Source organism: Leptosomus discolor, chromosome Z, assembly GCF_034619465.1.
Source record: "Leptosomus discolor isolate bLepDis1 chromosome Z, bLepDis1.hap2, whole genome shotgun sequence".
NCBI lineage: Eukaryota > Metazoa > Chordata > Aves > Leptosomiformes > Leptosomidae > Leptosomus > Leptosomus discolor.
In genome coordinates, this window is record NC_141419.1 from 6,899,186 (window position 1) to 6,926,079 (window position 26,894).

General features: G+C 44.2%; 1 protein-coding gene across 1 annotated transcript in view; it reads left to right on the forward strand.

Annotated features, from left to right (window-relative positions):
* The first annotated feature begins 3,248 nt into the window (after positions 1–3,248).
* The window catches only part of LOC104347677 (argonaute RISC catalytic component 3), a 30,339-nt gene continuing 6,693 nt past the window's right edge, over positions 3,249–26,894 (forward strand). Inside the window, exons 1-12 of the mRNA XM_086479773.1 lie at positions 3,249–3,282; positions 12,247–12,418; positions 16,898–17,018; positions 17,569–17,777; positions 18,699–18,835; positions 21,077–21,211; positions 23,436–23,523; positions 23,669–23,816; positions 24,124–24,243; positions 25,543–25,665; positions 25,870–26,003; positions 26,461–26,645. Coding sequence (XP_086335899.1) covers positions 3,264–3,282; positions 12,247–12,418; positions 16,898–17,018; positions 17,569–17,777; positions 18,699–18,835; positions 21,077–21,211; positions 23,436–23,523; positions 23,669–23,816; positions 24,124–24,243; positions 25,543–25,665; positions 25,870–26,003; positions 26,461–26,645 — 1,591 coding nt within the window. The 5' untranslated portion in view covers positions 3,249–3,263. The remainder of the gene's footprint in view (positions 3,283–12,246; positions 12,419–16,897; positions 17,019–17,568; positions 17,778–18,698; positions 18,836–21,076; positions 21,212–23,435; positions 23,524–23,668; positions 23,817–24,123; positions 24,244–25,542; positions 25,666–25,869; positions 26,004–26,460; positions 26,646–26,894) is intronic.

Sequence of the window (26,894 nt, forward strand, 5' to 3'; positions counted from 1 at the left end):
GCAACTTTGACTTTGCAGTCCCAAGTGTCTGTTACCCTGTAACTGTTGGCAGAAGACCTAAATAAAAGCAATGTGAATATGCTGGGGTGACACTCCTGAGTCAGATCGCGGGGTGGGGGGGAGGGACATGCACAGTCCTGGCCGTTCACTCGAGAAAGGCTTTGGGGCGAGTGGCAAAGTGCTGACTGTAGCTGAATTGCATCAGATGCTGTGGAGGATCCAAACCCCTCGCCTTCCAGATTGCAATTTAGTGAGGGAAACACTGAAGAGAACACATACGTGCTTTAAACTTCTTGGAATATGGGAAACAATTCCACTTTTTATTAAAATGTCAGCCAAGAACTGACTTAATTTGAGCTCCTGGGTTGTTGGATACCAGAAGCGTCCATCAAAACGTGCTGCTCCCCCAGCTCCGTGGTGTGCGTCGGGGGCTGCAAAGGGCCCTTGGTGCCAAGGTACTTTGAGGACAGGTTTCGGACTCCTTTTGGGTTGGGGTTAGACTTGATCCTCTGGGCTTCTGTACTGCGTCATGTTTTACATTTCCCAGCTTTGGAACTCCTTGCAAACATCCTGGTCCTCTCCAGTGCCAACAACGGCTTACGGTCGTGTCTTAGGGTCCCAGACTGGGGGCTGTTTGCCATCCGCCGGATTCTTTGGATCTGCTTGTGCTTTACCTTGCAAACGTGTGTTGACACACCTTCAGGCGATGAATTATTCAGCGGTTGAGCTGTAACTGGGGTTTTGAATAATGCTAAGCAATTTTAAGGAAGCACTTGCTGACGGCATGCACCTACTCGCTCGCTCAGTGACTCGAGCTGTAGGACGCAGAATGTCTTGTACCGAACTGAGCATCCGCACGGCTTCTGCACACGTCCTCCGCCTGGTTTTAGGGTTAAACCACCTTTTTTAAAGATGAGTCCTACTGTGTAATAGAAATCGTCTTTTGCAGTTTTGAGGGGGCTGTTTGTGCCAAAGAGGTGTAACAGAAAATTGTGCCTTGTGCAGCTGGGTCTGAAGTCCTGGAAAACAGGTCGGATTCCTCGGTTTCAAATGTTAGACCGGCATTTGAGCCCTGGCCCTCGGTTGGGTTACAGTGGCCTGAGCTGCAGAGCCAGGAGCGCCTGTGTGCCTCTGAGGTGTGGGTGTTTTGCAGACATGTCTTGATCTTGGTGATCCCATTTCCCCTTCCCTCTCAGGATTTTCAGCTAAGGAAACATTCCAGTCGTTTGCTGTAATTTGCATGGGTTTAGAATCCTCACAGTGTAGCTTACCTGATAACTAAATTTACACTTTTAAAGATTAATTTAGCAGACAGCCTCCAGGATGGTCGTCCCTAACAATGAGTCTGAAATCTTGGTTATGAATCTCAAACTCCTCTTATGCTGGCCCAAAGTTCCAGTTCTTCAGTACTTTCCCAGCTGTTACCTGGGGAAGTGCCCCTTTCACCACCAGGGAAGGTGACATCATTTCTTCGTGACGAGTGGCAGGTTCAAACCCGCTCGGACAAGTCTCAGTACACTGTTCTTACCCAAAAAAATGATCTTTTGGAGGCAGAGGAAATAGAGATAAGGGTGCCACTGCCTGACCCAGCCCTGAGCCTGCTGCATCTGAATCGCTTCCCCACGTCCACACAATTGCTTTGGTGGTTTCACCTTCTGCTTGTTTGGTGACGGTTTACATACGACATCTAGAACAAAGTGGTACTGAACATGGTTAAAACCCTGCCAAAAACTGAGAAGAGGGCAGACGTATGCTCTGAATTTATGCTGATGTAATGAATCATAGTCTTTATTCTTCTCATCAACCCGAGTTACTTAGAGTCTTGTAGCTCTAAGTGGAAAATAAACAAGCCTGATGTCAGTCCTTTGGTTGTTATGGGAATGTTGAAGGATAATGTGCATTTACCAGGTTTTTTCAGCAGTTAAGTGTACACTTTCAGATGTCTTTACATCTCACTCCCCAAGAAGGCTGTTGTAAAGCCTTGCAGGAGGAAGGCTGCGTATTCACGTGTGCACCCTCATTAACTGCAGCAGCCTTTAATATTTATCTGTGCCTACAGTCGCCTCGCTTTGAGCCTCGCCCTCCGGGCCCTGCCGTCGGCCAGGTCTGCAGCTCCCTTCCCCGCGTTCTCACAGCAGTTTCGCAGGGTCCCCTCCAGTCACTTCGCGCTGCAGCCACACGCGATACGCGTGTGACCAGGTTTTTCAGCGTCGAGGAAGAAGCCCGCCTGCTCAGGCAGCGCTCCTGGCAGCACGTGCGGGGTGTGGGATGTGCCAGCAGCCCTCAGAGCTCCCGCCCGGCGTGTTGGGGTGTCCCACAAACAGGGAGCTGCTCGGTGTGCTATGCTCCTGAGTGCGACCGAGGCTGAGGGGTGTTTTCTTCTGGTAGATTTAGTGAGGATTGAAAAAACAACAACGTAGTTTGTTGGGAACTGGGCTATTAGTCCTACAAGCTGCCGTACCCCACAACGGCCGCAGCACGGGCTTGGTGGGCTGGAGGGGGGAGAAGGAACACTGCCGTTACGGCTGCTGGTTGGGGCTGAGAATCCTCCTCTCTGAGGGCACGGGGGAAAAAACCCAACCCTGCGCTTTGACGTGTGACTCCTGCGGGCGCCCACGTTCGGACCCACTGGGGACGACGGCGGGCGCGGGCGCGGGCACGGTGTCCCGCCGCGGCGCTGGGGCACAGCCAGGCCCGTTCTTCCCGCACAGACACGCTCCGCGGGAGCCGGCAGCGACCGACGGGCTCCCCCCGCTCCGCCCGCCCGGCCGGCCGGGCCCTGGGGGGGCCCCAGGGGGGCTCCGGCCGCTCCCGCCGCTTTTCCCGCTCACCCCGCTCCGTTGCCGAGCAACCGCGCCGTCTCGCGCCTTTCGCCGCGCGGCACCAGCTACTTCCGGCCCCGCCTCTTTTCTCCGCGGGCTGCCGGAAGCACCGCCCCCTCCCTCCCCTCCGGAAGTTGCGCGCGGCCCCGGCGTGCGGGGGCGGGACTTCCGGCGGCCGGGGCGCGCGCGGCGGGGCAGAGCGGCAGCGCCAGCCGGGGCTGCGGGCGGCCACGCAACTTCCGCCCGGGGGGTCTCCGGTCGCCGCTGCCGCCGCCTGAAGGGACGGGAGCTCCGGGAGGCCGAGGCGACGCGCCGGGCCGCGGCCTGCGGGGAGCGGGGCGGGCCGCCGCCCAGCGCAGCCCAGCGCAGCCCCGAGCCGGCCGCCGGGCCCGGTTCAGCGGCGGAGCCCGCAGCCCCGAGCGGCTGCGCCCAGCTCCATGAATGGAAATCGGCAGCGCAGGTGAGTGCGGGCGGCGGCGGGGCGGCTTGGCCGAGTCGGGCCGCGCGGCGGGGTGGGGGGGAACGGGCGCCGGCCCTGCCCTGCGCCCCCGCCCGGCGCTGCCGGGCCGGAGCGGGGGTTCACCGGGCGTTTCACCCCCTGCCGGTCCCCGCCGCGGCGGAGCGGCGTGTGCTGTAGGGCAGAGGCTTCGCTGAGCTGCCTGCGGGAGCGGTGGGTCCGGCCGTGCGGGTTCGCCTCGTGGGTGAGGCGGGCGGGGAGGAGTTGTGCCCCGCCGGGGGAGCCGCGGGAGCCCTGGCGGTATGGCTCCGGGAAGCGGCGGGAAGCTGGGCACCGTGTCCTGCTCTGCTGCCCGTTTTCCTGTGCCGAAGGTAGTAGGGAATTAATTTTTGGTATTTCATAACTAGTGTTGCCCAGGCAGCGGCTGTAGGCCGGCTTGCATAATCTCGTAATGGGGATGATGTCTTTGGGGACCGCCTCGAATGCTGAAGCTTTACCGACGGAACGGGTACCGAGGAGTGCTCGGTTCAGCAGCGTCTGCCGGGCACAGGTGAGATCTTTAGTCTTTGGGAGCTCAGCGCTGGACCCTGCAGTTTTAAGGCTAATTGCATGTGCCTTCGGGAGCAAAGCTGCACACCAGCCAGCCCGAGGGCGTCAGGGTTTGGGCATCAGTCGATTTGGATGGGAAACACACGCTTAGCGTATGTAAACTTCGTGTTTGCAGTATATTTGGAGGGTTGGAGAAGCAGCTTTTGTTTAGCAAAAGAGTTTATCTTCAAGTCTGATAGAAAAGTGAAGAGTTTGGGTTTGGGCTGTGTTTGATTCGTGACGTAGCTGGATGGCAAAGGGACTGTCAGATGCAGCCCAGTCCCATTTCTGTCACTTTGAGAGGTGCCACAGCTGGTGAAAATGCGAGGCTGAAGGTGTCAATGCAGAACATATGTTTTCATCTCTTCATGTGTAGATACCTTTGTAACTCACATGGAAGATTTAAGTTAATGATGGATTTGGCTGGAAAAACTTCCCACTGAAGCTCTTGTCTTTGCTTAAATGACGGGAGTTGAAACTATTTTAGGAAGATGCTGGATTTTAGCAATCTGGCAGGGTTCAGATGTATGCTTGTAACCTGTGTGTGTTAAATAAACTTTAATTATAACCAGGTACAATTCTGGTTGTCTCACGATAAGAAATAGATTTGAAAGAGCCGCCCGTAAACCTTTTACTGTTTCTTTGGTATGAGCTTACCTGTTGTTAGGCCGCAACATGTTAGATTTTAGCAAACTATGCTGTTAGTGCGCCTCGCGGGCCCAGCCTGCTCAGCAGGATGGATGTTTCTTTCCACCTCTGCTGCATGACGAAGGAAGTCAAGCGCGGTGTTCGTGTCGCGAGGAACCTTCTGGCATCAGTATTGGCCCAGAAGGACACAAACCATTCTTGGCGGAGCAAATACAGGTTAAAGTTCTGTGGTAAAAGGGCAAAAGGCGCTGGGACAGGCTTCCTTTTCTGTGGGATAGGATAAGCAGAGTGGGGAAACAAAGCTCGGGTTGGAGTGAAGTATGGAAGCGTGTGCCAGGACGTTTCAGGTGAAGCCGTGCTGTGGGTGTCTTCCCACTTGTGCCATAGGCTTAGCCTGCGAAACCTAGAAAGTGTCCTCTGGGCCACGTGATTTGGACACAGTTTAAAGCAGGAGAAGGATGCGAAGCTGTCTGCTCAGCGCGCGGGTTGTGGGGAGGTCAGGTGAAGTGGGGAATGGCAGTGCAGTGCTGGCCGCGGAAAGGCGGAGCGAAGCAGGAGCAGCTCACGGTGACAGATCGAATCCGGTGTGGGGCGTCATGCTTCCGCCGGGAGTGTGAAGTGGCTTCCAAAAGGCAGGTGTACTCAAACAGTGCTGCCGTGGAACTGGGGATGCTCTGTGTGCGAGCTGAGCCGGATCACAGTCCTGTGGATGTCATTTACATTTCATAAATTGCTCCTTCAGAGTTCACAGCTTTTTGTGTTAAAAGTGTCAAATGTTTGGGTTTTTTACTCTAGTATGGTGTGTTTTTAATGAAGCGCTACAGGCATCTTTAATCATCTCTTTGCTTTTATGTACAAATTTTGGGCAGATAAAATGCTGAGAATTTGCTTTTCTCTTTCTGTGTTAAGAGCAGAGATTTGGGAGGACCATTAGGAGTTACATTTTTGTGGGTGGGGTAGAAGAGGGAAGGAGAGTGGACCATTGGTGCCTTCCAAAGTTGTTCTGTTCCAGAGCACCTGTGGTGAGAGAAACAGTGACAGTTTTCCTCTGGAGCTGCAGTGGAAGCCGTTTCTCACAGCATGAACTGTACAAATTGTTTCATCCTCAGAGCTTTACTTCCCTAGTGGTAAAGGTGTCGGGATGTTTCTTGAGCTAATTTCCAGTAGAAATTTAAAGAAATGACAGGAATACACGGCCTGTGCCTTTCGACACATCCGGTACGTGTTTAACAATGCTGTGGTCGAACGGCAGTCTCCCCCCGCGTCGGGCTCCAGCCAGTTCCTACAGCCAGGAGCCGGGGGTCAGCCTGCGACCGGCCTTGTGCAGCCGCCTGGGTACGGCGAGAGCCCAGCCGATCGCCCCAGGCTCGGATCGGGTCTGGAGTGAGAGGGAGCCGCGAGCACAGCGACCGGCCAAGTGGGCAGAGGTACCTTGGGAACTGGAGTAGTTTTTTTCTCTCATTAGACTAGACTGTGTGACCGACCTGCCTTGGCCTCTTAATTAAGAGAAGTTTGTCGTTGGACACAAGTCAGTTTTGTTCTTAATGTTCTTGAGTTGTAGCATCGCCTGTCTCGGTGCGCTTTTTCTGAAAACAATGACATTTGTCGTGGATTTATTGCTGCTTTTAATTTCGTTTGCATGCACGACTGGTGAGGATGTGGAGTAAGTTTTAGTGTTGTGTTTAAAGAACTTTTGTTCAGTAGCTGTTAAAGCTGTATTTTGTTCTGCCAGGGCCTTTCTGGTAGCGTGGTCCTAAATTCAGTAAAGTGACCGTGCATCTCAGTTCTTGGTGTTCTGCTCTTGGGTATTTTTCAGGCAGCAAACTGGAAGAAGGGTAACTGCTTGCATCTTAAACTTGAAACCTAAATAGCAGGTAGATGTGACAGCACATTTCACTCTCTATAGCAGCAACTCGGAGTTAGTGAGTAGGGGGAAGGAATTGCGTAGTTTTCAAAACAGTAAATATGAAAACAGGACGATAAAAACGAGTGTGTTGGGGATGGCATGTTTTCTTATAAAGTGGGTCCTTTAGCGTAAGTGCACATACATGTTGGTAAAGGTTTCTTCTGGTGGCAAAATGTGGTGTATCTACACAGGACAGTAAAGATTGTGGGGGTTTACCTTCCTGATTGTGGGCTGGGGAGATACCTTCAAGGGAAGAGCATCGCTGTGTTTGTGGCAGTTGTCATGTTCTCTTCTCCTAGAGAAGTTAGGTATTAACTTTACAATGTGCACATAGGCTGCTTTTTTGTGCTTAAAGTGCTTTATGGTTAGATTTTGTAATGGTTCAGGAGAATTTATTATCTTGTAAATGCTTCCAAAACGCTTCTCTATATTTTCTGTAACTTCGTTAGGGTAGAACAAGTTGGTGCACTGGTATTTACTTGTGCAGTTGGCTGCCACTGAGCATGGCATCAAAACGTTGGCTTTTGATGAGTTTTAACATGACCTATTATCTGAAACCTTAAAAAAAAAAAAAAGCCTAAATCGAGAGTAGGAATGTTTAGAAAACGTGGATTGCATTACTCATGAATAATGTAATGCCACCCAGAGAGGCTGCAGCTACAGAAATAAGGCAATTCATGGCTTGTGGCATGAGTAAGGAGCTCGATTGTTGAAACCAATATTTAAATACAATCTTCCCTGTCTGTTTTTTTAATCTAGAATTAACTTATTTTTTGGTAGTTAACAGGATTTTCTTTGAGCAGCACAGGCTGGGCCTGTGAGCCCAGGCAGAGGCCAGGGGCCCTCTGAAAGGGAATTCCACACACAGCCCCCTCATCCTCTCCCCCCTCCATGAGAGGTTCCTCCCGTGTGCGGACTCCAGCCTGAGAAGAGGCTCGGTTAGACAAATCTGCCTCGTGTCACTGAGCCAGAGGTTAAATAACATTTTACCTGTTAAGTCTACTGTCATGTGTTTAAGGCTGTTCAGTCACCCGTTCAATCAGAGATTTAGAACTGTTTTAGAAACACAAATAAAACTGTTAAGTAATCATCTGTTAATATTTTTTGGTTTTATAACGCTGAAGCCACAGTAGGAAAGAGGATCATTTTTTGCTGGAAGCTTGGAACTGATGTCTCTGTCAGCGAGGAAGGGATCATGTGAGGAAATCTGTATTTTTCTGTCGCCATCGTTCTAGAAATCAGTATTTTGCTTCATGCTGTAAAACTGTCTTGCATGCCAAAAGCTTCAATTTTCTGTAGAATGGTTTGTTGAAGGTACTTGCAGGTTTCTGCTTCGGCTCTTTCTGTTCAGGCTTTATTCCGATTAGGGCTTCATTTGGTTGCTAGGTAGATTCAAGCCTGCGTTTGGATGCATGCCAGATGTGTTCTGTACTGCTGGCTCTATTGCCATAGAAATTACAGTCAATTTTTGTTGTGTTTAATCTTTATTATAACATCCATAATTCCACAGAAGAAAAGATTCTGATTCAGAGCTCATTTAAACCATTAGAGGGATTTCCAGATTGGTCTGGAATGTGATCTGACTCTAATGGGAGTTTTCAGATTGTGGATCTGAATACTGACGACTGCAGATCTCCACAGTTTTCAAGTTCTATTGGAGTAAATTATTCTGTTGGCAGAGGTGCCACATACTTGCACTTGAAACTGATTTCATTGTCCACGTATTTTTAATGTTACTCCTGACTTTAGCTCTTTGAAAAAGCAGTTTTGGTGCAAGCTTTTTCTTCAGAATGTGTTTCATAAACAATGCACTTGCTCCATTTTAGCATTTTTTTTTTAACATTTTGAAATACTGGTTTCCTCATTAAGCCCTCCAAAAGTAATAATTCTGGTTTTCGTCTCTTTTTGGGTTTTATTGAAGAATTAGATTAAATGTGAGCACAACTCTTCAAAATACCTTCCATCTCTCCTCAGCAAGCTACATGGCTGTGGGATGCAGGTGATTTGACACGTTACCCAGCCTGGTGCGGCCGGCAGAGGTGACCAGCGTATGTTCCTGTGCACGCTGGGCTGGGCGGTGATGTCCCGTATCTGCCTGTGGGAAAACCCAGCGTAGATCCCCCGTGATGTGCAGCGGGGGGTCAGGACATCTGCCGCTGAGCGTGGTGGCAGCTGAAGGGAGCAAACCGTGTCTTTGTGCGCTGCTGCGCCCAGTAGCACGTCGGGCACCGCTGGTAAAAGGAGTAGGTGGAACTTCCCTGGTTTGGTATTTGTCTGGCGTGCAGATCTGTTGTGAGGGCTTTTGCTCCTACTTGTTTGTTGAGCGTTCACTTGGGAGGAAAAAGTCTTCCAACCTTGCTGAAGGATGTTCGTGAATACCGACTTCAGCAAATGCTGTGAATGGCAATGTGTAAGTTGATATACTTTTGGGTCCTGAAGAGGTTATTTTTTTCTGCCTTGTGTTATTACTGACCTTAATGCTCAGTTAAATACTTTCTCTGCAGGCTTTTCCTGTATTGTTTCTAATGAGTAACTGCACATTCAGATGGTTCGAGTTATTTGGTGATGGATCTTGCATCTCCTTGAAACTTACTCCCTCACTCTATAAAAGCCTTCCAAGAATCCATCTGAGGTGTCAGTTTTGGTTCCTGTCCGTGTGTTCATTGTTCCATGTTGTAAATCAGTTGGGGACTTCCCCTAACTTTTATGAATTAAGTGCTCTTCTGGCATGCTAAACAGACTTGGTTTACCTTTTTTTTTTTTCTGGGATTTTTGAGGACATACTAGGCATGTGTACATGTCTGATGCTCTAATGGCAGAGTAATAATAGTTTCTGAAACACAAAGAAGTTTCTCTAAAACTTGTGGGCAACTGCATGGTGCAGAGCTTCTCCTCTTCCACAGGCAGTGGAAGAGCGAAGATTCCTCCGCCTGCTGCAGAGCCAGGCCGTGCTGCAGTAACGCTTTTGCAAAGGTTTTTGAAACTTTTAACAGCTTTGGTTTTGCTACCATTATTTGGTTAAATAACACAAAGGAATCGATCTGCCCATCACAGCTGTTCGGTGCTATTTACAATAACACTGCTTTTAGTGTTCCTGGTTCCTGTGTTTATTTCCATGAGTTTGACACAGGACTTAGGCATGAGGTTGAGTGAGTCATTGATAGATACGGGAGCAGTAGCTGTCCTCAGAGAGCGTCGTTTGTTGTTTGTGTGTGATTGGGCTTTGAGTCACAGGTTTGGAGCCAGTGACACAGACTTTCACAACGAGCGATCTGGCAATTTAGGTATTTTGAAAGCAGGATATTCTGAGTGGGTGCTGGTGCATTTGGACAGTGATAGCAGAATGGAATTACAACATTCTCAGGTTTCCGATTTGTCCAAGGGAGCATTTGCATCGCAAAATGATGGCAAAATCAGCTGAATTTTTTAAAATTGCTCCCGAATAGTGTGTAGACCTGCACTACTTATTCGTTTATTGGTCACTTAATTCCTCTTTGCCAAAGTCTGGGCTCTAACTTCTTCCAGGGTGAGCTGTTTCCTGAGGAGCCGCGTGTGGTACAGCTGACGAGTGAGGCTAAAGAAAGCCTTTGTCTAACATCTGGTATTTTCTTGTTTTGCTCACCAGTGTTTTCCAAGGAGCAGAGGTTGGAGGCCTGCTCGCATACTTGGCTTTGGGTAGAGCATTTCTTTCATGACCCAGGGTTTGAAGTGCACCCTGCATCAGATTAGTAGCTGAATGTCGTTCCTCTGTTTCAGGTTCTTGCCCCTGTGCAGCTGATCACTAGGATTCTGTTAATCCGAGCACAGGGGTAAACAAGGGGACAGCAGTCCCGTAAAGGGGTTTGTCTCTTCTCCAGCAGTTGAGTGCTTGCTTAAAAAGTTCAACTTGATGCAGCTTCCAGAGGAGATGGTGACAAAGATTCCAGCCATACTGTATTTCCCTGTTCCGTGCGTGCTCCAACTTCTTCCCCTACCCTTGGTGAAGATGGTCTTCACACTGACTGTCTCTTCTGTGCTTACAGATTTTAGTGACTGTTCTTACACTTTCCATGATTTTAACAAACGGGGTGGGGGGAGGCAGGGCAGACCAGACTATAGCAACCTTTTTAGCATTATTTCAGCAGTTTTGTTAGCATTTCCTACAGATATGAACTAAATATACACTACGGCATGTATGTCTTTGTAATGTTAAAATAAGCTATTGAGTCATTTATGTCACTCAACTGTTTAGTAGTAACTTTTTGCATATGCTTACGTTCTGAAAATATATCTGGAGTAAATCGTAGAGCTGCATTTACTCATGTGACAGTAATGTTGAAGAGAACAGATGCTCGGAACAGGTTTTGCATAAGCATAGTCTGTGAGGGTGTTCTAAACGATGCTGCTTGTTTTATGTTTTTGTTTTATCTTACGGCTGGAAGCCAAGCCCACTCAGAATTTTTCGGTAGGTTTCTGGGCAGAGCCAGACAAATGTAAAAGCGGAACTTAGCTTTGGTGTTCACCTATTCTCAGTACACACTTTCCTTCAAGATAATGCATTTTTTTTCCTGGAATGGTGGAGATTAATCAAAAGGCAAATAAGACATTTTTGCTAGCACTTGACATTTTAACTCTTCTATGAAAGTGAGTGGGCTGGAATTGCTGTCTGCGTCACTGAGTAGGAGTAGAGGGGAGAACTTTTAACTAACTTAATCGGATGCTCTGTAAGTCATGACATTTGTAAGATGAGTAATTTTTTAAAACTTGGGCTACATAGTTGGTTGTGTTCTTGTTTCTTGACTGGAAAGATGTATTTTTAAGTGGAAATGCCAATGGAAATTCTTGAAAGTGGACTATGTTTACTACTGCCTTCTGTTTTGTGAGGCGTGAATAACCCAGATCTGGAGCTGAGGGTTCTCATCGAAGTCATGCAAAGTAAATTAAATAGGTAACCACATGAGAATGTGATATATATTACTAGACAGGTGTTTTTAGCTGACTTTCAAAATCCCCATCTCATTGCAGATTTTGATGGGCAGCTGTGGGTATTCCTCTCGAATGTATAAGTAACCAAGAGTTTTACACTCCTGTGCCTAAATCTGAGTGTTTCCTTTTCTGGTCAATTGGCTTTATCAGTGCAGTTATACAGGAGGTAATGGTCTTACTCTTCATCCATGTTCAGCCAGCAAAGTTCAAGAATAATGTCTTCCAAGACTAAGCTAATAATGGCGCTGAAATGAAGAGTTTATCACAGATAATGTACTTCACTCCAGAGCTGCTTCTGCACTTTTTTATTCTGTGGCAATTTGGTTGTTACTAGTGTGTTCAGAAGAGACTTGGAAAACTTCTTGTGTTTCAGTCGCAGACAGGCTTTCCACAGTAGTAAAGTGTCAGAAGGAAAAGCTCACTTATTTTGTTTGTTTTGGAAATCTCCTGGTTTATTCATGCTAATCACAGAAGCTGAAACTCATCAGTAAGAAAACAGTCAAGATGTGGGTGGAGGCTCAGGGAGGAAAAATGGGCAAGCGTTTGTTTGGAACTTAGTAGGTTAGCACGCTGCTTGCTGTGTGCTGTTTGATACAGCTAATTTTTCCTTCTTCCAGTGGGCTGGCCCTGGTGCCTGCCCGGTCATCCTGTGAGTTGGCTCAGGGGATTGCCTAAGACTGAAAAAGGGGAGTACGTTAATACGTCTCCATAGGAGACAAGTATGTGCACCCACAAATGCAAGGAGCCTCAGTACTTTTAGACTGCTGAGATGTAAGAAGTAGTACCTTTGCAACACAGCTCGTCTGTTGTGCTTAGCTTCTAATCTGTGGTTTTTGTTGTTTTTTTTTTTCCTTTCGCAGGACCCGTCGGGGCACAGCCCCTACTCATGGTGCCCAGACGTCCCGGCTATGGCACCATGGGCAAACCCATTAAACTGCTGGCCAACTGCTTCCAAGTTGAAATCCCAAAGATTGATGTCTACCTCTATGAGGTGGATATCAAACCAGATAAGTGTCCTCGGAGGGTGAACAGGTAAGAAGGTGAAGTTTGTCCTGTAGATGATACTGATACTGAAATTTTTAAGCAGCAGTGGGTCCTACTGAAGTAAATACAGTCTCCGTGTAGCTTAAAACCTCAGCATTATGCTATGGAGACCTCTGTGCAAGTTCTCACAAACATCTGAGATGGGTACAGAGCTGTTTCCAGGTTCTCTTCAGTTTGGTTGTGACCAGATGCTGTGAAGGGAGCCAGCCGTTATGGTCACAGTGCTTTGTGAGCCGTTTGGCAGCAACCCCTGTTCTTCAGGGCAACATAAATATGGTCTAGCTGTAGGCAGTTACCTGGTTTGGTTGCAGTACTGGCTGTTGAATCATCTGAGTTAGCAGGAATCTGCTCCTGTGCGTGATTTTTATCCTCGGTTGATACTGAGATACTTCACAGCATTGGTTAATCTGAGGAGTTCCCAGTTTAATTCACTTGGGTACTGTGGTCAGAAGCTAGTGACTAAAAGCCATCACTGTAGGTACAGGAGACGACAGCCTTCAGGGGGAAGGCTTCCATTAGGAGCAGTGGTATGAAAGCACCACAAACAAACTGTTTCTCCCCTTGTTAACAGATACTTCATGCAATCAGCTCGTGTATTTGAAATGGTCAGACTTGGTTTGAGCTCCGCCTGCTCCTTTCTCTGTTGTTACAGCGTGTTGTACAGCACATCGTATCTCATCTTGGTTTCACGTCTGCTGCGTATTACGGTCCGTTAAATCCCTTGCTGGGCTACTTCATTGCTAGGTTGATGGTTAAATGGAGAGGACACTGTCATATTCTGTATCCCTGTTCACTTAGTGATCCAACAAACTGTACGTATTGAGTGCTGGATGCTTCAGCCTTAACAGATTGTTACTACAGCTTTTTGTATATGGTCTTAGTGTATTTTGTCCTAAACCTCATAAAGTTTGGGAGCCAGAGAAGCCTTCTCAGAAAGAGTAGTTAATTGAAAACCTGACATTAGAACTATAATCACCTTTGCTTTTTAAAGATTACAACGTTTTGTATTTCTTGTATTTCTTCTCTGCATTCAGTAATTTTTTTAGGAGTTACTTGTTAGTCTCTCATGAAATCTGCTTCACCAGTTAAAGTTCAGGGTAACTGAAAAGCAATTTTTTTCCTCTTTCATCTTCAACTCTGTTTCTTTTCTTTTTTTTGAATTTTAAGAATAACGTGTTGCTGATTCTGGCTAGTGATTTTTTTTCCCCTGCTAGTTGCATACTGCTGTTGTGAAGGCTATATAAATACCTGCATTAAGTATTAATTGAAAGGAAACTAAAAAATTGCTAGAGTTGGGATATAATAGTTCTGTGTGAATTAATGTTTAATATAATCTCACTTATGAAAGGTTAATTTACAACTGTATTGTTAAGTGAAGGCTGGTGAAGCCATGCTCGTAGGGACACAGGGAGAATGTAAATGCTCTGAACTGGCGTACTGTTTTGCATGTCTGCTTCTTCTGTAGTGTAATCTTGTAATGAAGATAAATGTCATTTCACTTAAAATCTGTTGAGTAAAACCACTGGTTTTTTGTCAGTTTTATGGCAGTGCTTGATTGAAATAGACTAAGGGGGAGAAAGCTGCAAGAACTCTGGTTGCTCCAGCAATTGCAGTCTGTGGTTCTGTGTAGTTGTTTCCGTAACAGTGAGAGAAGTGCATGTTTGATAGTAGTGCATTTGAAATCAGTTGTTTTAAAATAGCAACTGAATTTTATGTAAAATTGAAAAGAAAAAAAAAAATTCTTTTGTAGTCTGGTTTTAGGGTCATTTCAAGCTTGCTTCCGAAACCAAAACTGCTGTTTGTCACAGCTTGTTTTGGTTGGTTTTGCTTTAGCTAAATGCTGTGTCTTGTGAAGTTTTCAGTTCATGTGGAAAGAGGCAAAAGCATTTGGTCTGAGTTTGTCAAGTAACTCAGTGTGAAATGATCAATATTTTTGTTTACCTGAATAATAATTATTTCCTGAAGAGAAATGTTTACAGCTGATACAAGCTCATACTTTCTGTGAGTCTCAGATTGTCTATAATTTAGCATTGCTTTTGACTTTCATTAGGTTGTGTGAGGGCTGGTTGTTTCCCAGAAGTGGTTTTTATAGACGGAAGTTAATTTTAAGTGCTTTTTGGGATTTCTCATTCATTAATGTAGTTGTGGTGTAGGTGTAGTTAGTGCACTTTGTCCAGGAGCTCATCAGTTTTCTGTTCCACCCGTACAGACACGGTCTTGTTTTTTCTTGTTCATGTTACCACCTGGCAGGGGCAGTCCACTGGTTCTTGTCAAGGTGAACTGAAGAGACTAACTGCACACAGGCAGCAAACCTAGCAAGTTGCTTTAATAGTCAAATATTTTCAAATGAAACACTGAATTTGTTTTCAAATTTGACAGCAAATACAGTATGTAGATTTGGAATCCTAATACAAGCTGTAGTTTAAAATCTGAAAGCTGAGGGCGAATCTTGCATGCATATTGGTATTTTCAAAGTAGGGAACCGTGAAATTGGTTATTTAAAATACTGTTTCACCAACTTTCATGTGTGTGAAAATGTGGCAGAGCTTAGTTAAAAACTGCAAGAGCCTAAGTGAGCCTGATGAAAGACTATGGTGTCTGCTGGATAAATGCCCTTGGATGGTGTGCTGTGGATTGTGCAGAGGAGAATGGCTTTCATTAGTCTAAATTGAAATCAGTATACTGAAATACCTGCTTTGAAGAATTTTCCTTAGGAATGTATTTTTTTCCCTTTCTCTTGTATGCTGTGACAGTTATCTCTAAGAAATCAGTGGATTTACATAGACTCAGCTATTCTGAAATAGTTTCTGACTAACATCCTGTCTGCACACTTTTATTTGGAGTAAACAGGGTTTTGTTCCTGAATAGTTGCTGGGTTTTTTTAAATTTGTTTGCACCTTTATTAGCTTTTAGCCGTAGGCAGGCTTTAAAAACTAGAGTGTCTTTCTGTTTCCTTTTCGCTTTCCTGTATAACGATATTCTTTACCACTGTTTCCGCTGTGCTGTAAACTGGAAAGCAGAAGGTCAATAATGCTTTGAAGGAGATGAATAGCAGAGCTACAGCTGAGAAGCACAGTATGGGAGTTTTGTTTTGCGGAGCCTCTTGCTCGCTCCTTCCTGCTCCTACTCTTCATCACTAACTTTTATCCCTCTGCTTTTGTCACACATTGTGTGACAACAAGCTGGTACTTACGGAAGAGTTTCTTTTGCAGGCGGAGCCCTGTGCGTGGTGTCTCATGGGAGCAGTGTACCAGTGCAGAGTGGGGTTTCGGATAGGATGGGCTTGGGCAGGAGTACGGTTGAGTAATAAGTAGATACTTTGAAATTGCTTAAGTGTATTGATGTGCTTTTAGGCGGTGAAAGAATTTGGATTCTGAGAGTTTAGTAACATCAAGAACTGTGAAATGGAGAGTTTCTCTTCTCTTTCCCCGAGTGCCAGCTGAGAGGTGAAAGTACCGCTAATAACTTTGCTTGAAGAGGAAGTCAATATTTATCATCTTCCTGAAGCACTTTAGTTTAATGTTGCCTAGTCAGGAAACTGTGTACTTGTAAGCTGCAGCTTTGCGAGAATGCTGGTTTGCACATGCTGAAGAAGAAAAGTCTTTTGTTTCTGTAAATTGAGGGAACTGCAATGTGTCAAGTAAGATACAGTTGTTCTGCCACTGAAACATGAAGAATCCCCAAAGAATTCAAATCCCGAAGACGTGTTTCAGTTAGAGGTATTGCAAAAGTCTCTTTGGATCTGATGTATCTACTGCTTGTATCGAGAAGCCTTTTTTCATACAAGATGAAAACTTTATGTTGTTTTTTTCAAGTGTAGTTCCAGGGCTTGTATCAGGTTGCTATTTATTGCCATCAAGTTATAATACAGAAAGTTAGGGGAATCTGTAACTGTGTGTGAATTTGATCAGGCTTTACTTGATTTTATTGCAAAAACTCAGATTATTAAGGACTTAAAGCTAAGACTTTTTTGTTAAGGTACTTTTTTTTTATATAGTGTAGGCAGAATTCAAAACTCTTGTTAACTGCAGAGCAGGTGGGTGTTACTAGGTAGACAGTCCAAATAACTACCACTTCTGTGAACTGGCATAGCTTTCAGTTGTGAGTTTGTCCTAGTTTTTGTAATACCAGCTTGTGGGTTCTTCCAAGGTAAGTGTGTCCTTGTTTTCTACAATAAAGGTTCTGCAAAGGCCTCAGTCATTTCTGGGACTTTATGAAATTATTTCGATAACAATATTTTCTAGTATTTGAGCATTTGTGTTGATTATGATTTTGTTCTTTAGTGTTTATCTGTTATTTTAGTTGAAGTATGTGAAGCACTTTGTTGCAGTAGCAGTGGGTGTTCTAGCGTTCACTCCAGTAATACGTTTGTTGAAACTACTTCAGGAAAACACAGGGTGTGTGGGAGCCAGTTCCAGTCTGAGACTTCTTTGAAAACATCTTCAATGTAAATATCAACTTTTCTAGGGAGGTGGTGGACTCAATGGTGCAGCATTTTAAAGTGACAATATTTGGGGACCGTAGACCGGTTTATGATGGGAAGAGAAGCCTCTATACAGCCAATCCACTTCCTGTGGCAACTACTGGGGTAAGATAACTGGGAAAAAATAGTATTTGGAATGGCTTCGTAGGAAAGAAAAAGATAAAGCCCAATATATACTGCTGAGTTCAGAAAAACTGAAAGTATCTTGCAGTGTCTGTATTGAAATGGGGTCCTTCTGATGTATTTTCTGCAAATTCCAAGGTCTGTAAATGTACATGTAATATTTGCATTCAGAACTACCCCCCTAGAATTTAGTAGCTTTCTGCAGAAAAATCTATTAAATACTCCGTTTTACAGACTGCAATACATTGTCTTATGATGAAGTATTATTAAAATATCAAACCACAATTTCTCTGAAACAAAGAGTTTTCTGATTCAAGATGACAAAAAGTTACATGAGCCTCCTCTGCCTGGTGAGGACCCAGTTCTCTTTATTTTGTGCATTTGATAAGGTACTTTTATCAAATGTGCTGTGTCCTAAGTATCTTGAGGTTTTGAGTCTCTGGCCCAGTTATGGGAAGCAGTGGAAACTCAAGGCTATCAGACTGGAGATTAAACAGCTGCTTTTTTTTTTTTTTTCCCCTCCCCCACCCAGGTGGATTTGGATGTGACATTACCAGGAGAAGGTGGAAAAGATCGTCCATTTAAAGTGTCAATAAAGTTTGTTTCTCGGGTGAGCTGGCACTTGCTGCATGAAGTTTTGACAGGAAGAACCTTGCCTGAGCCTCTGGAACTAGACAAACCCATCAGCACTAACCCTGTTCATGCTGTCGATGTGGTGCTACGACACCTACCCTCCATGAAGTAGGTTCACTGTCTCCCTGCAGTCTGTTTTTACCTGAAGTGTCCCCACTGGGAGTCCTTCATCCCTGTTTCTTCATAAGTGAAAAGAAAAAAATGATCGTTCCCCTTGCGCAGCAGAGCTGGTTAGCTGAAGTGGGGAGATGGCAGCTAATTATGTAGAATTGTGTATTTCTGTAGAGATTTAAACTCCAGAGCAGGTGATGTGTGTGTTTGAAAAGATCAGGAAACAGGAGACACTTATAATAGGCCTTAATTGAAATACTGAGACTTACAGTGTGCTGTAGCACTCCTTTCATGTTTTCTACTCAAGTTGAGCCAAGTATCGTGCACTTGGCGGTGACGATTATCTGAAAGCACGAGTCTTTTTACTCAGCTACTCCGGATCCTATGGAAACATGAAGGATGTTAATCTGGACTAATGCCTGTCCATTACAAATGTGAGGAGGCATGGAGGCTGTTTTCTACCTGAGGGAGAAACATTAGTTTCTCTAGTTCTTTCTTTCCACCATCGTTATTACTTCTCTCGGTGTACATTGTATTCAAAAGTTCCCTGATAAAACATGCAAAGTGGTATTTGAGGGTCAGTCCGGTATATGTGATGTTGCTCTTTGGAATCTGTTGCGATGGAGATTATACTTTTTTGAGGTGGAAGATGAGAAAGAGTAAGTTAACTTAGTTCTTGATTTGTTGTAAAAACTGAAAGCGGTTGTGCGTTGCCAGAACTAGTAAATGTTTTGCCTGACTTAAAAACACTGCAGTGAGAACAGAAGCATTCAGAGTGTGTTGTGTAGACTTGGTTCTAGGCACAGATTCCTGGTGCACCGAATTCCAAAAAATAATAACGCTGTGTGTTACAATCTTAGTATAGAATTTTGTATTTGGAAAGCAATGGCATAAATGTGTGCTCATCTTTTTTGCTAGGTATACCCCTGTGGGCCGCTCCTTTTTCTCAGCTCCAGAAGGCTACGATCACCCCTTGGGTGGGGGTCGGGAGGTCTGGTTTGGATTCCATCAGTCTGTTCGGCCTGCTATGTGGAAGATGATGCTCAATATTGATGGTAGGTTGGCATTCGGGGTTAAGAATAAAAATAATAACGAACGTGCCTCTAAGAGTAAATGTGACCTTGCCATTGGGTCATTTTGCTTGAGTTTGTGGTACCATGTTTCTGTGTGGTGATAACTTTTGGTGCCATCTGTGCAGAGGGATTTAGTAACCAGAAGCCATTTCGTACACTGATGTCTTAATTCGTATTCTGAAGTGTAAAGAGTTAAAGTAGTTTGGGACATTTTGCTAGAATTTATATCAGAATAAGAAAACTTTCAAACTTTAATTGCCTTATAGACAAGGGGGTTTCACCTGAAAAGTACTTTTCTCATTGCTCAGTTTGAAGATTTAGTAGTTGTCTCCTGTAATAGCCTTATGAAACACGGCGTTAACTGTGAAGCCAGCCTGCTGCAGAAGTTGTAATGATAATGGTAGAGTGAGATTGTGATAATGAAGTGTGTGTATGCATACACTGGCTTCCTGTTCAGCCAGTTCAGACCAGACCTGTAGGGCAAAACCTGCCTAGAAATCAAGGCTTTTTTTTCTGGATTTGTCATTGTGTCAGTGTTTCGGCAGAGATTGACCTGCATATTAAAAAAAAATAAATTCCTGTATGGGAAGGAGCAGTCTAGCATAGTGTCTTTTCATACGTAATTGCTGGTAGATCCACAGTGATACAGGGAAATTGCTCAGTGTGTCTCCATGCAGCTGTCTACAGTAGGTGGTGTTCAATACTTCCAAGAAAACTCTGTAAAATATATCACAGACACTTTTGTGAACAGGGCTAATTGAGATGGGCTTTCTTATGCAAAACCAGATCTGCTTTGCACCACTTTATGGAGTCCCAAATGAATGCATCTGAGATCAACTGGTGCCTGTGTTGGATCGTTGGTGCTGTAAGCACTCCAGGCCTATTTAGTTGTTAAACCTCTATTGAAAAATGTCAGTGTTTGAGATGCAGGTGCTGCCTAAAGTTTTCTCTAATTCACATTCTGTTCTCGCTGTGTTTGAAATGCTTTATAAACCCGAGGTAAAGAGTCTGTCCTTTTTGCGCTAGGCTGAGCACTCCAAGTCAGGTTGTGCTTAGCGTCTGTCTTGGAGCATAATAAAATGTGGCAGATAATACTGAACTTTCACGATGAGAATTTGCAAGTGCATGTGTTCTGGTTTACCTAAATTGTGGATAATACTGATGTGACTTCAGATGGGTTTGTTCTTGTAAAATTACGTTTCAAACAGCAGCCAAAATCTGTTGCTGTCTGTGTCGCTTGTGTTGCTGTGGGAGACAAACGGCGCGCTGCCAGTCGCGGGGGGTGTCAGCTATTTGTGTTCATTCAGTCGTCGACGTCCGGAGGTGTTGGCCGGGGTGCGTCATGTGAAGTTGGCAGCCTGCTAAAGTGACGCATGTCTGAAGAATGTTTCGTTGTATTAGCACAGAGATGTGGTGGTTTTGGTACACAAGATCTGGAAAACTAATAAAATGCTTGTTAAGTATTTCTTTTCTGTTGTGGCCATTTAAAGTTTTGGATGTATGCAATAGTTTGCTTGTGTTCGAGCTGTAGCTAGTGCCACCTCACTCTTCTTACTAAAAGGTGTTTCAGCTGCTTAGAACTTTGCCGAGCAGATGGTCTTCCTTCCATGGAATGAGTCAGCTGTCCTGTTTAAAACCAGTATATTGTCCCTTAATGTGATTGTGTCATTAGTGTGCAGGGAGGGTAGGAGATTTTGGTAGATCAAGGGTTGCACGCACCGCTACACTAGCATGATTTGTGTGTGGTCAAAATAGTGCTCGTGTTTGTACCAAACGTTGTTTCAGTAACTGAGCGGATTGAGTCATTGACAAAATTATATTGCATATTGAATAATGTTAGCTTTTCATGTTAAAAAGTTTTCAGTAGAGGTATATTAATACTGTCTCTCTGCTTGCAGCTCCATGTAGAGTTGAAGGAGAATGTCTCTTGGGGACATTACAGTTCTCTAGAAATAAATGTTATCTGGGGAAAGACCCTTTCAAAACCCTGAAATGCAAAGTAGTTGCAGGATGACTATGCTGGAGACTGATGTGTCACTGTGGGCTCTGTGCTGGCATTTGTATACTTAATTGTGGCAAGCCTTGCTAAGCTATTTTTAAAAAATGTGTGCAGCACAACACTTCCTTGAGGGTTCCGTGGAATTTTAAAAAGCGTTGATTTATACGCTGCCGCACAACATTCTGGCTTGGGTTTTTTTACGCTTCACATTTTGTTCTTTTCAGTTTCTGCCACTGCCTTCTACAAAGCACAACCTGTAATTCAGTTTATGTGTGAAGTTCTTGACATTCATAATATTGATGAACAACCAAGACCTCTGACTGATTCTCATCGGGTAAAATTCACCAAAGAGATAAAGGGTGAGTAGAGATGTGTCTGTCCCAAGTAGTGCAATCGAGCTAATTCGAAGGGGCTTGTTTGAACTGGAAACCTTCTGGTTGGCATGCATTGGAAGGGCTCTGGAGTTGCCGGGAGAATTGCAGTATGCCCTGCTTGTAGTTCTAGCCCTTAATGAAACAATGCAGCTCTACAGAAATGACAGATGAAAAATTAGGTGTGTTCCCAGTGGCTTAAAGAGGGAAGGGGAAGGTGTGTTGTTTATTGCCTGGATAGAAGGGAGTGGCTGTTGCCTTGCTGGGTGGCTAACCTCTCCTAAGCAAGGGTTGCTGAGGCCGTAGTGGTATTGTGCTGTAGGTATCCTGCTGTTTAAATGGTGAAGCAAAGTGAAAATTGATTTCAAAGCCAACATCACTGACTCTCCGAAAGTATGCTCTTGCAGTGACTTCCAATTGATTGCCTTGTGGAGAAACAAGAACCACTTGCTAACTTGCAGCTGAAGGCCAAATTCCATTCCAAAGGAGTTGCACAAGCTGCTGGTTTGAGTAGTTTCACTCCCTATGTGCTACTTCACTTTGCATTTTCCCATACCCTTTCGTTCCAGTGGAATTTGCAGAGAGAAGCCTTGAAAGAGCTTGACTCTTCAAAGCTCTGCTCTTAAACGCTTGTGTTACTTGATGCAAGATTAGACTGTATTGAAATGCCGGACAGTGAAAAAATAAATCTGAACCATAGTCATAAACTACTGTGTTGATAGAATAGTCATTAGTGGGGAAAGAAAACCTTAAAGAAATTCTTTTGTACTAGTCCTAACGTGCCTCCTGTTTACATCTGCCTGTCTGTCTTCATTCTGGAAGACAGGCAACTGGAGAATGAGAAGCGGTGTCTGCTTGATCTCGGATGCCCAAGGCACGTTGTTATACTAGTCAGAAAATACCAAAAGGTTACCTTAGCTGTCAATATTTATTTTTAGTACTGTAGCATATGGGAACTCCAGCCAGATGTTGTGATCACATATAGTGAAACAAACCCTGCATAAAAGAACTGGCAGTCTGTGAGCAGCTCCATGGGAGGGCAGTGCCTTCTGCAGTGTCACAGCAGATGAATGACAAAGCAGGGAATGGGTTCCAGATAGCTCTCTATTCACAACCCTTTTCTGCTTGGCCACAGTGCTTCGTGGTTTCTTTTCTTGTATTTTCTCTTAATGCTTGTTGTGGTTTAAGCCCAGCTGGCAGCTAACCACCACGTGGCTGCTTGCTCACTCCTCCCTGCCCCGCTGGGATATGGGGAGGAGAATCAGAAGAAAAAGGTAAAACCTCGTGGGTTGAGATAAGAACAGTTTAATAGGACAACACAGGGAGAGGAGAATAATAATAACAATAATACTCAGAATATGTATACGAAGCAAGTGATGCACAGTGCAATTGCTTACAACCCAGAACCCAACGCTCAGCCCGTAGGTTGAATCTTTTGGGTAACAAGGCTCTGTTTTCAACTGCCTTTTCTTCAGCTAGGGAGAGACAGAACAGCGTGCCGATGCTGTGCAGCACTTGTGTGATAAGCTCGGTACTTCCAGCAGACATTTAGTCTACTCTGTGTACGGTACAGACAGTGCGGGCACAGGTAACAGAAATAGCCACTGAGAGCCTCCTCAAGCTGCCACTGTTGCTATCATTTTATGGTGGATAGAGGCAAGTCTGGTCAGCCTCCGGTGTGTAGGCTGGGTGCTTTTAGATGAGCTCTTCAGCTGCTCAGAATCTAACATTAAACTTGGTCAGTGAAAGTAAAGACAACGACAGGCCGAATGTGGACACAAAGCTAGGGGGAAGAATGAACAATAAGGTAGAAATCTGGTTTTTGCCCTTTTAATTTCAATTATTGGAACTGCTAGCTTTAACAGAGATACAGCACCGAATGAGAACAAAAGAATATGGTGAAAACAGTCGTCTGTGTCTGAGGCTAGTCACATGCCTGGTAAATGAGACTGTGACAACAAATTCAGATGACATCGAACATTAAATATTATACATTATGATTTGGTTTTAAGGATAATACTTGATTAGTCAGAATTCAAATTATAATGAAAGCAAAACATTTAAAGAATAATAATTTATGTAGTGCTGTTTGACGCTGACCACCATCAAAGCTGTTGGATTAGAACATGTTCTATTACAAGAAACCTTGTGTCTCCCGTGCAGATTTTTGTGTGGTTGTGACATCATCTAGGGTTTTGGTACTTTTGTGCAGGTCTGAAAGTAGAAGTGACTCACTGTGGGACGATGAGAAGGAAATACCGTGTTTGTAATGTAACAAGACGGCCTGCAAGTCATCAAACGTAAGATGCTTTTTGTCAGAGCATAAAATGTGTGATACCTTAACGCTGACTGTATAACAGGACCTAGTATTTCAGTAGTTTTGGGGATGTTGATACTTGCCAACAAAGACGTCTGTACATTTTATTAAAATATGTGTCTCTCCAGCTTTCCTTTACAGTTAGAAAATGGCCAGACTGTGGAGAGAACAGTAGCACAGTATTTCAGAGAGAAATACAACCTCCAGCTGAAATACCCTCATCTTCCTTGCCTACAAGTGGGACAAGAACAGAAACACACCTACCTGCCTTTAGAAGTAATGAACTTGTTCTGATAAATCAGCTTGTTATTGGTAGGCTGTATCATTTTGCAGAGTGACACGCAGTGCGCTTTGCAGTGCAGGCATGTTTACGTATTTACACGTTTGTTATTCTTTTATTTCACTGAAGACTATCTACATTTTTAAAAGCGCTTTAAGGTTTAGAACTATGAGAAAGAATATGCAGTTGCTTAAACACATTGGGGGTGTGGTTTACGGGGATAGCGTGGCGTTGTGTGTCTGTACGGTGTGTTGGGACCTAAGTGCTGCTGTTGTGTACTGACGCTTCTGATTTTCCTCGGAGGTCTGTAACATAGTGGCTGGCCAGCGGTGTATCAAGAAGCTAACGGACAATCAGACATCGACTATGATAAAGGCCACAGCGAGATCTGCTCCAGATAGACAAGAGGAAATTAGCAGATTGGTTAGTTCTTTAATTTCCGTTCGGTGTGATACTACTCACTGAATGACACTGGATCAGATCACATTAATGCAAAAACTTCTCACACAATCAACCTAGTCTTTCCATTCCTTCCTTCTAGCCTTTTAACTTCATAGGTTTTAACTACTTTTTTAAATAGGAATTAGTTAAAATTGCTTGCAACAGTAGCATGAGTCCGGCAGTGTGGTTATAATCTTTACAATTAGTTCCAAGTAGGAACTGGAACTGCTCAGGACTAACAGTTCAGTCTTTTGCTGTATGGGGCCCTCACAGTTTTTGAACAAGTTTGTGAAATGGACTTGGGTTTTAGTACCCAAACTCATGAAAGTAAGATTTTTTTTTTTTTTTTTTTTCCCCTAGGTGCTTTTATTTTCCTTGATTCCTGTTGATATTGGAACACCATACTTTTTTTTGGTTGTTATTATAGGATGCTTATATTTGTAGCAGTGCTAAATACTTATAAAATCGTGAGCTAGACTCCAAAGACTTGGTCTTGAAAATTTCCCATTTTTTTCTGTTAGTAGTTTGAAGATGGTAGCACCACTCTACTTAACTGGAATAGGCACTGAAAGCAAACTGGAACAACTTGGTTCATCCATAATTGAACAAGGAATCTATAGCAGGGTAGAAGAATGATTCTAGGTCTCCCGAACCTCAATCTTGTACTTGAAAGATTTGACCCCTTTCTTTAGTACACACTGGATGTTTTCACCTGCTAACTCCAATATCTTTTTCTTGGTGCTGAATCCAGACACTCAAAACATCAGTGTTTTTTCTGACTTGAAATATTCTAGAACTTGAATATTTGTAGTTGAATACTCTTATAAGCAGATAGCTCTTTTTTGAAACAGACTGGTTTTTGAGCTGACAAGTTAGCCAAAATTTTTCAATTAAAATAAGGTTGTTCTAGAGAATACAGAAGACATGAATGTGCAGTAATAAAATGAATTAATTTGTTTAATCTTGTGTTTGCTTGTCTCTAAAGGAGAATGTTTTTTGATCTATCCTGTGAGTGAACAAAATGCTTTTCAATGGGCGTACTACAAATGGGCATTTGAGTACCTAAGGGAACAACAACAAAAAAAGTCTCATCCAATGTATCTTGTGGTATTACTGTTTTCACTGGGGATAGGTTGATAGTGTTGGGCAATTAAATCTGAGCCTTTTTCAGTGGCAAGGGGAATTGTTTCGGAACACTTCGGCAGCATTTCCGTTAGTCTTTTGTTTGTTATGTGAATTACAATTAGACCCTTCTGTAACATGGAAAAACTCTTCTTCTAGGTGAGAAGTGCAAATTATGATGCAGATCCATTTGTTCAAGAGTTCCAGTTCAAAGTCCGGGATGAGATGGCCCATGTGACAGGCCGCGTACTCCCCGCTCCGATGTTGCAGTATGGAGGACGGGTGAGGTTTTTGCTTTTTCTTTTGTTTCTGTTTCAAAGAGTGATTTCCCGTGCACGTTGACTATTTTAGTCAGTTCAGTTGCATTGTGCAATACAGGGATCAGAGTTTGAATGGTAAATTTTTTTTTTGTTATCCTGAAACTGAAAATAGGATAGGCTTTTTTTCCTTCAGTCACTTGAATATCTGTTGGTTTTCTTTCCACAGAATCGAACAGTGGCAACCCCAAGTCATGGAGTATGGGACATGCGAGGGAAGCAGTTTCACACTGGTGTTGAGATCAAAATGTGGGCTATAGCTTGCTTTGCAACACAGAGGCAGTGCAGAGAAGAAATACTGAAGTAAGGCATGTCATGGTTCAGGCTTTGGACTGTTCTTTTAATGAAGCCATCTTGGTGAAAATGTGAATATTGGACTTGTAATGAGCATTTTACCTGGTTTTTATCATCTAAGATGTTAGAGAGAATGCAAGCTGGTTTGCTTCCTTCCTGGAAGCTGCAGTCAAAACACTGTGCCTGGGTACGCTGTGGGGTTTTGGTCTTGTGACACTGCTGCTTTGTCTATGGTTCCTATTAGCATCTTGAATGAAGTACTACAGGTCTCTCAACTTCTTTTTTTTTTTTCCTCTGTTCTACCTATGGTATCTCAAAGCTGTACAGCCTCCACATAATGTGCTGCTTTAAAAGCTACTTGGAATCATCTGCATTTGAGTACCACAGTTGTTCTGTCCCCTTCTGCTCTGGTGGTTCTGTGCTATTGCTACTGTGAAAAATCATTAAAAAACCTTCTCATCTTTAGGGGTTTCACAGATCAGCTGCGCAAGATCTCCAAGGACGCAGGGATGCCGATCCAGGGCCAGCCCTGTTTCTGCAAATACGCCCAGGGTGCAGACAGCGTGGAGCCCATGTTTCGACACCTCAAGAACACCTATTCAGGGCTTCAGCTCATCATTGTCATCCTGCCAGGGAAAACGCCGGTGTACGGTAAGGGAGTACCTTTGTCTTTACCTGTTTGGTCAAGGATCATTCTGAGAAATTTGCTGCCCAGCATGTGTTAGAAAACTCTTCAGGACTGTTCTTTAGACATTAGAAACCAATGTTTTGTGTCTGAAGATAAAATTAATTGGAAGCTGGTCTGAGCATGCAGATAAGTTGGAAGTTATTTTGCAGAGTATGTATGTTTAAATTATTCTGCTTTAAGCCAAGATCAAAATACAGCACTAATTTCAAATG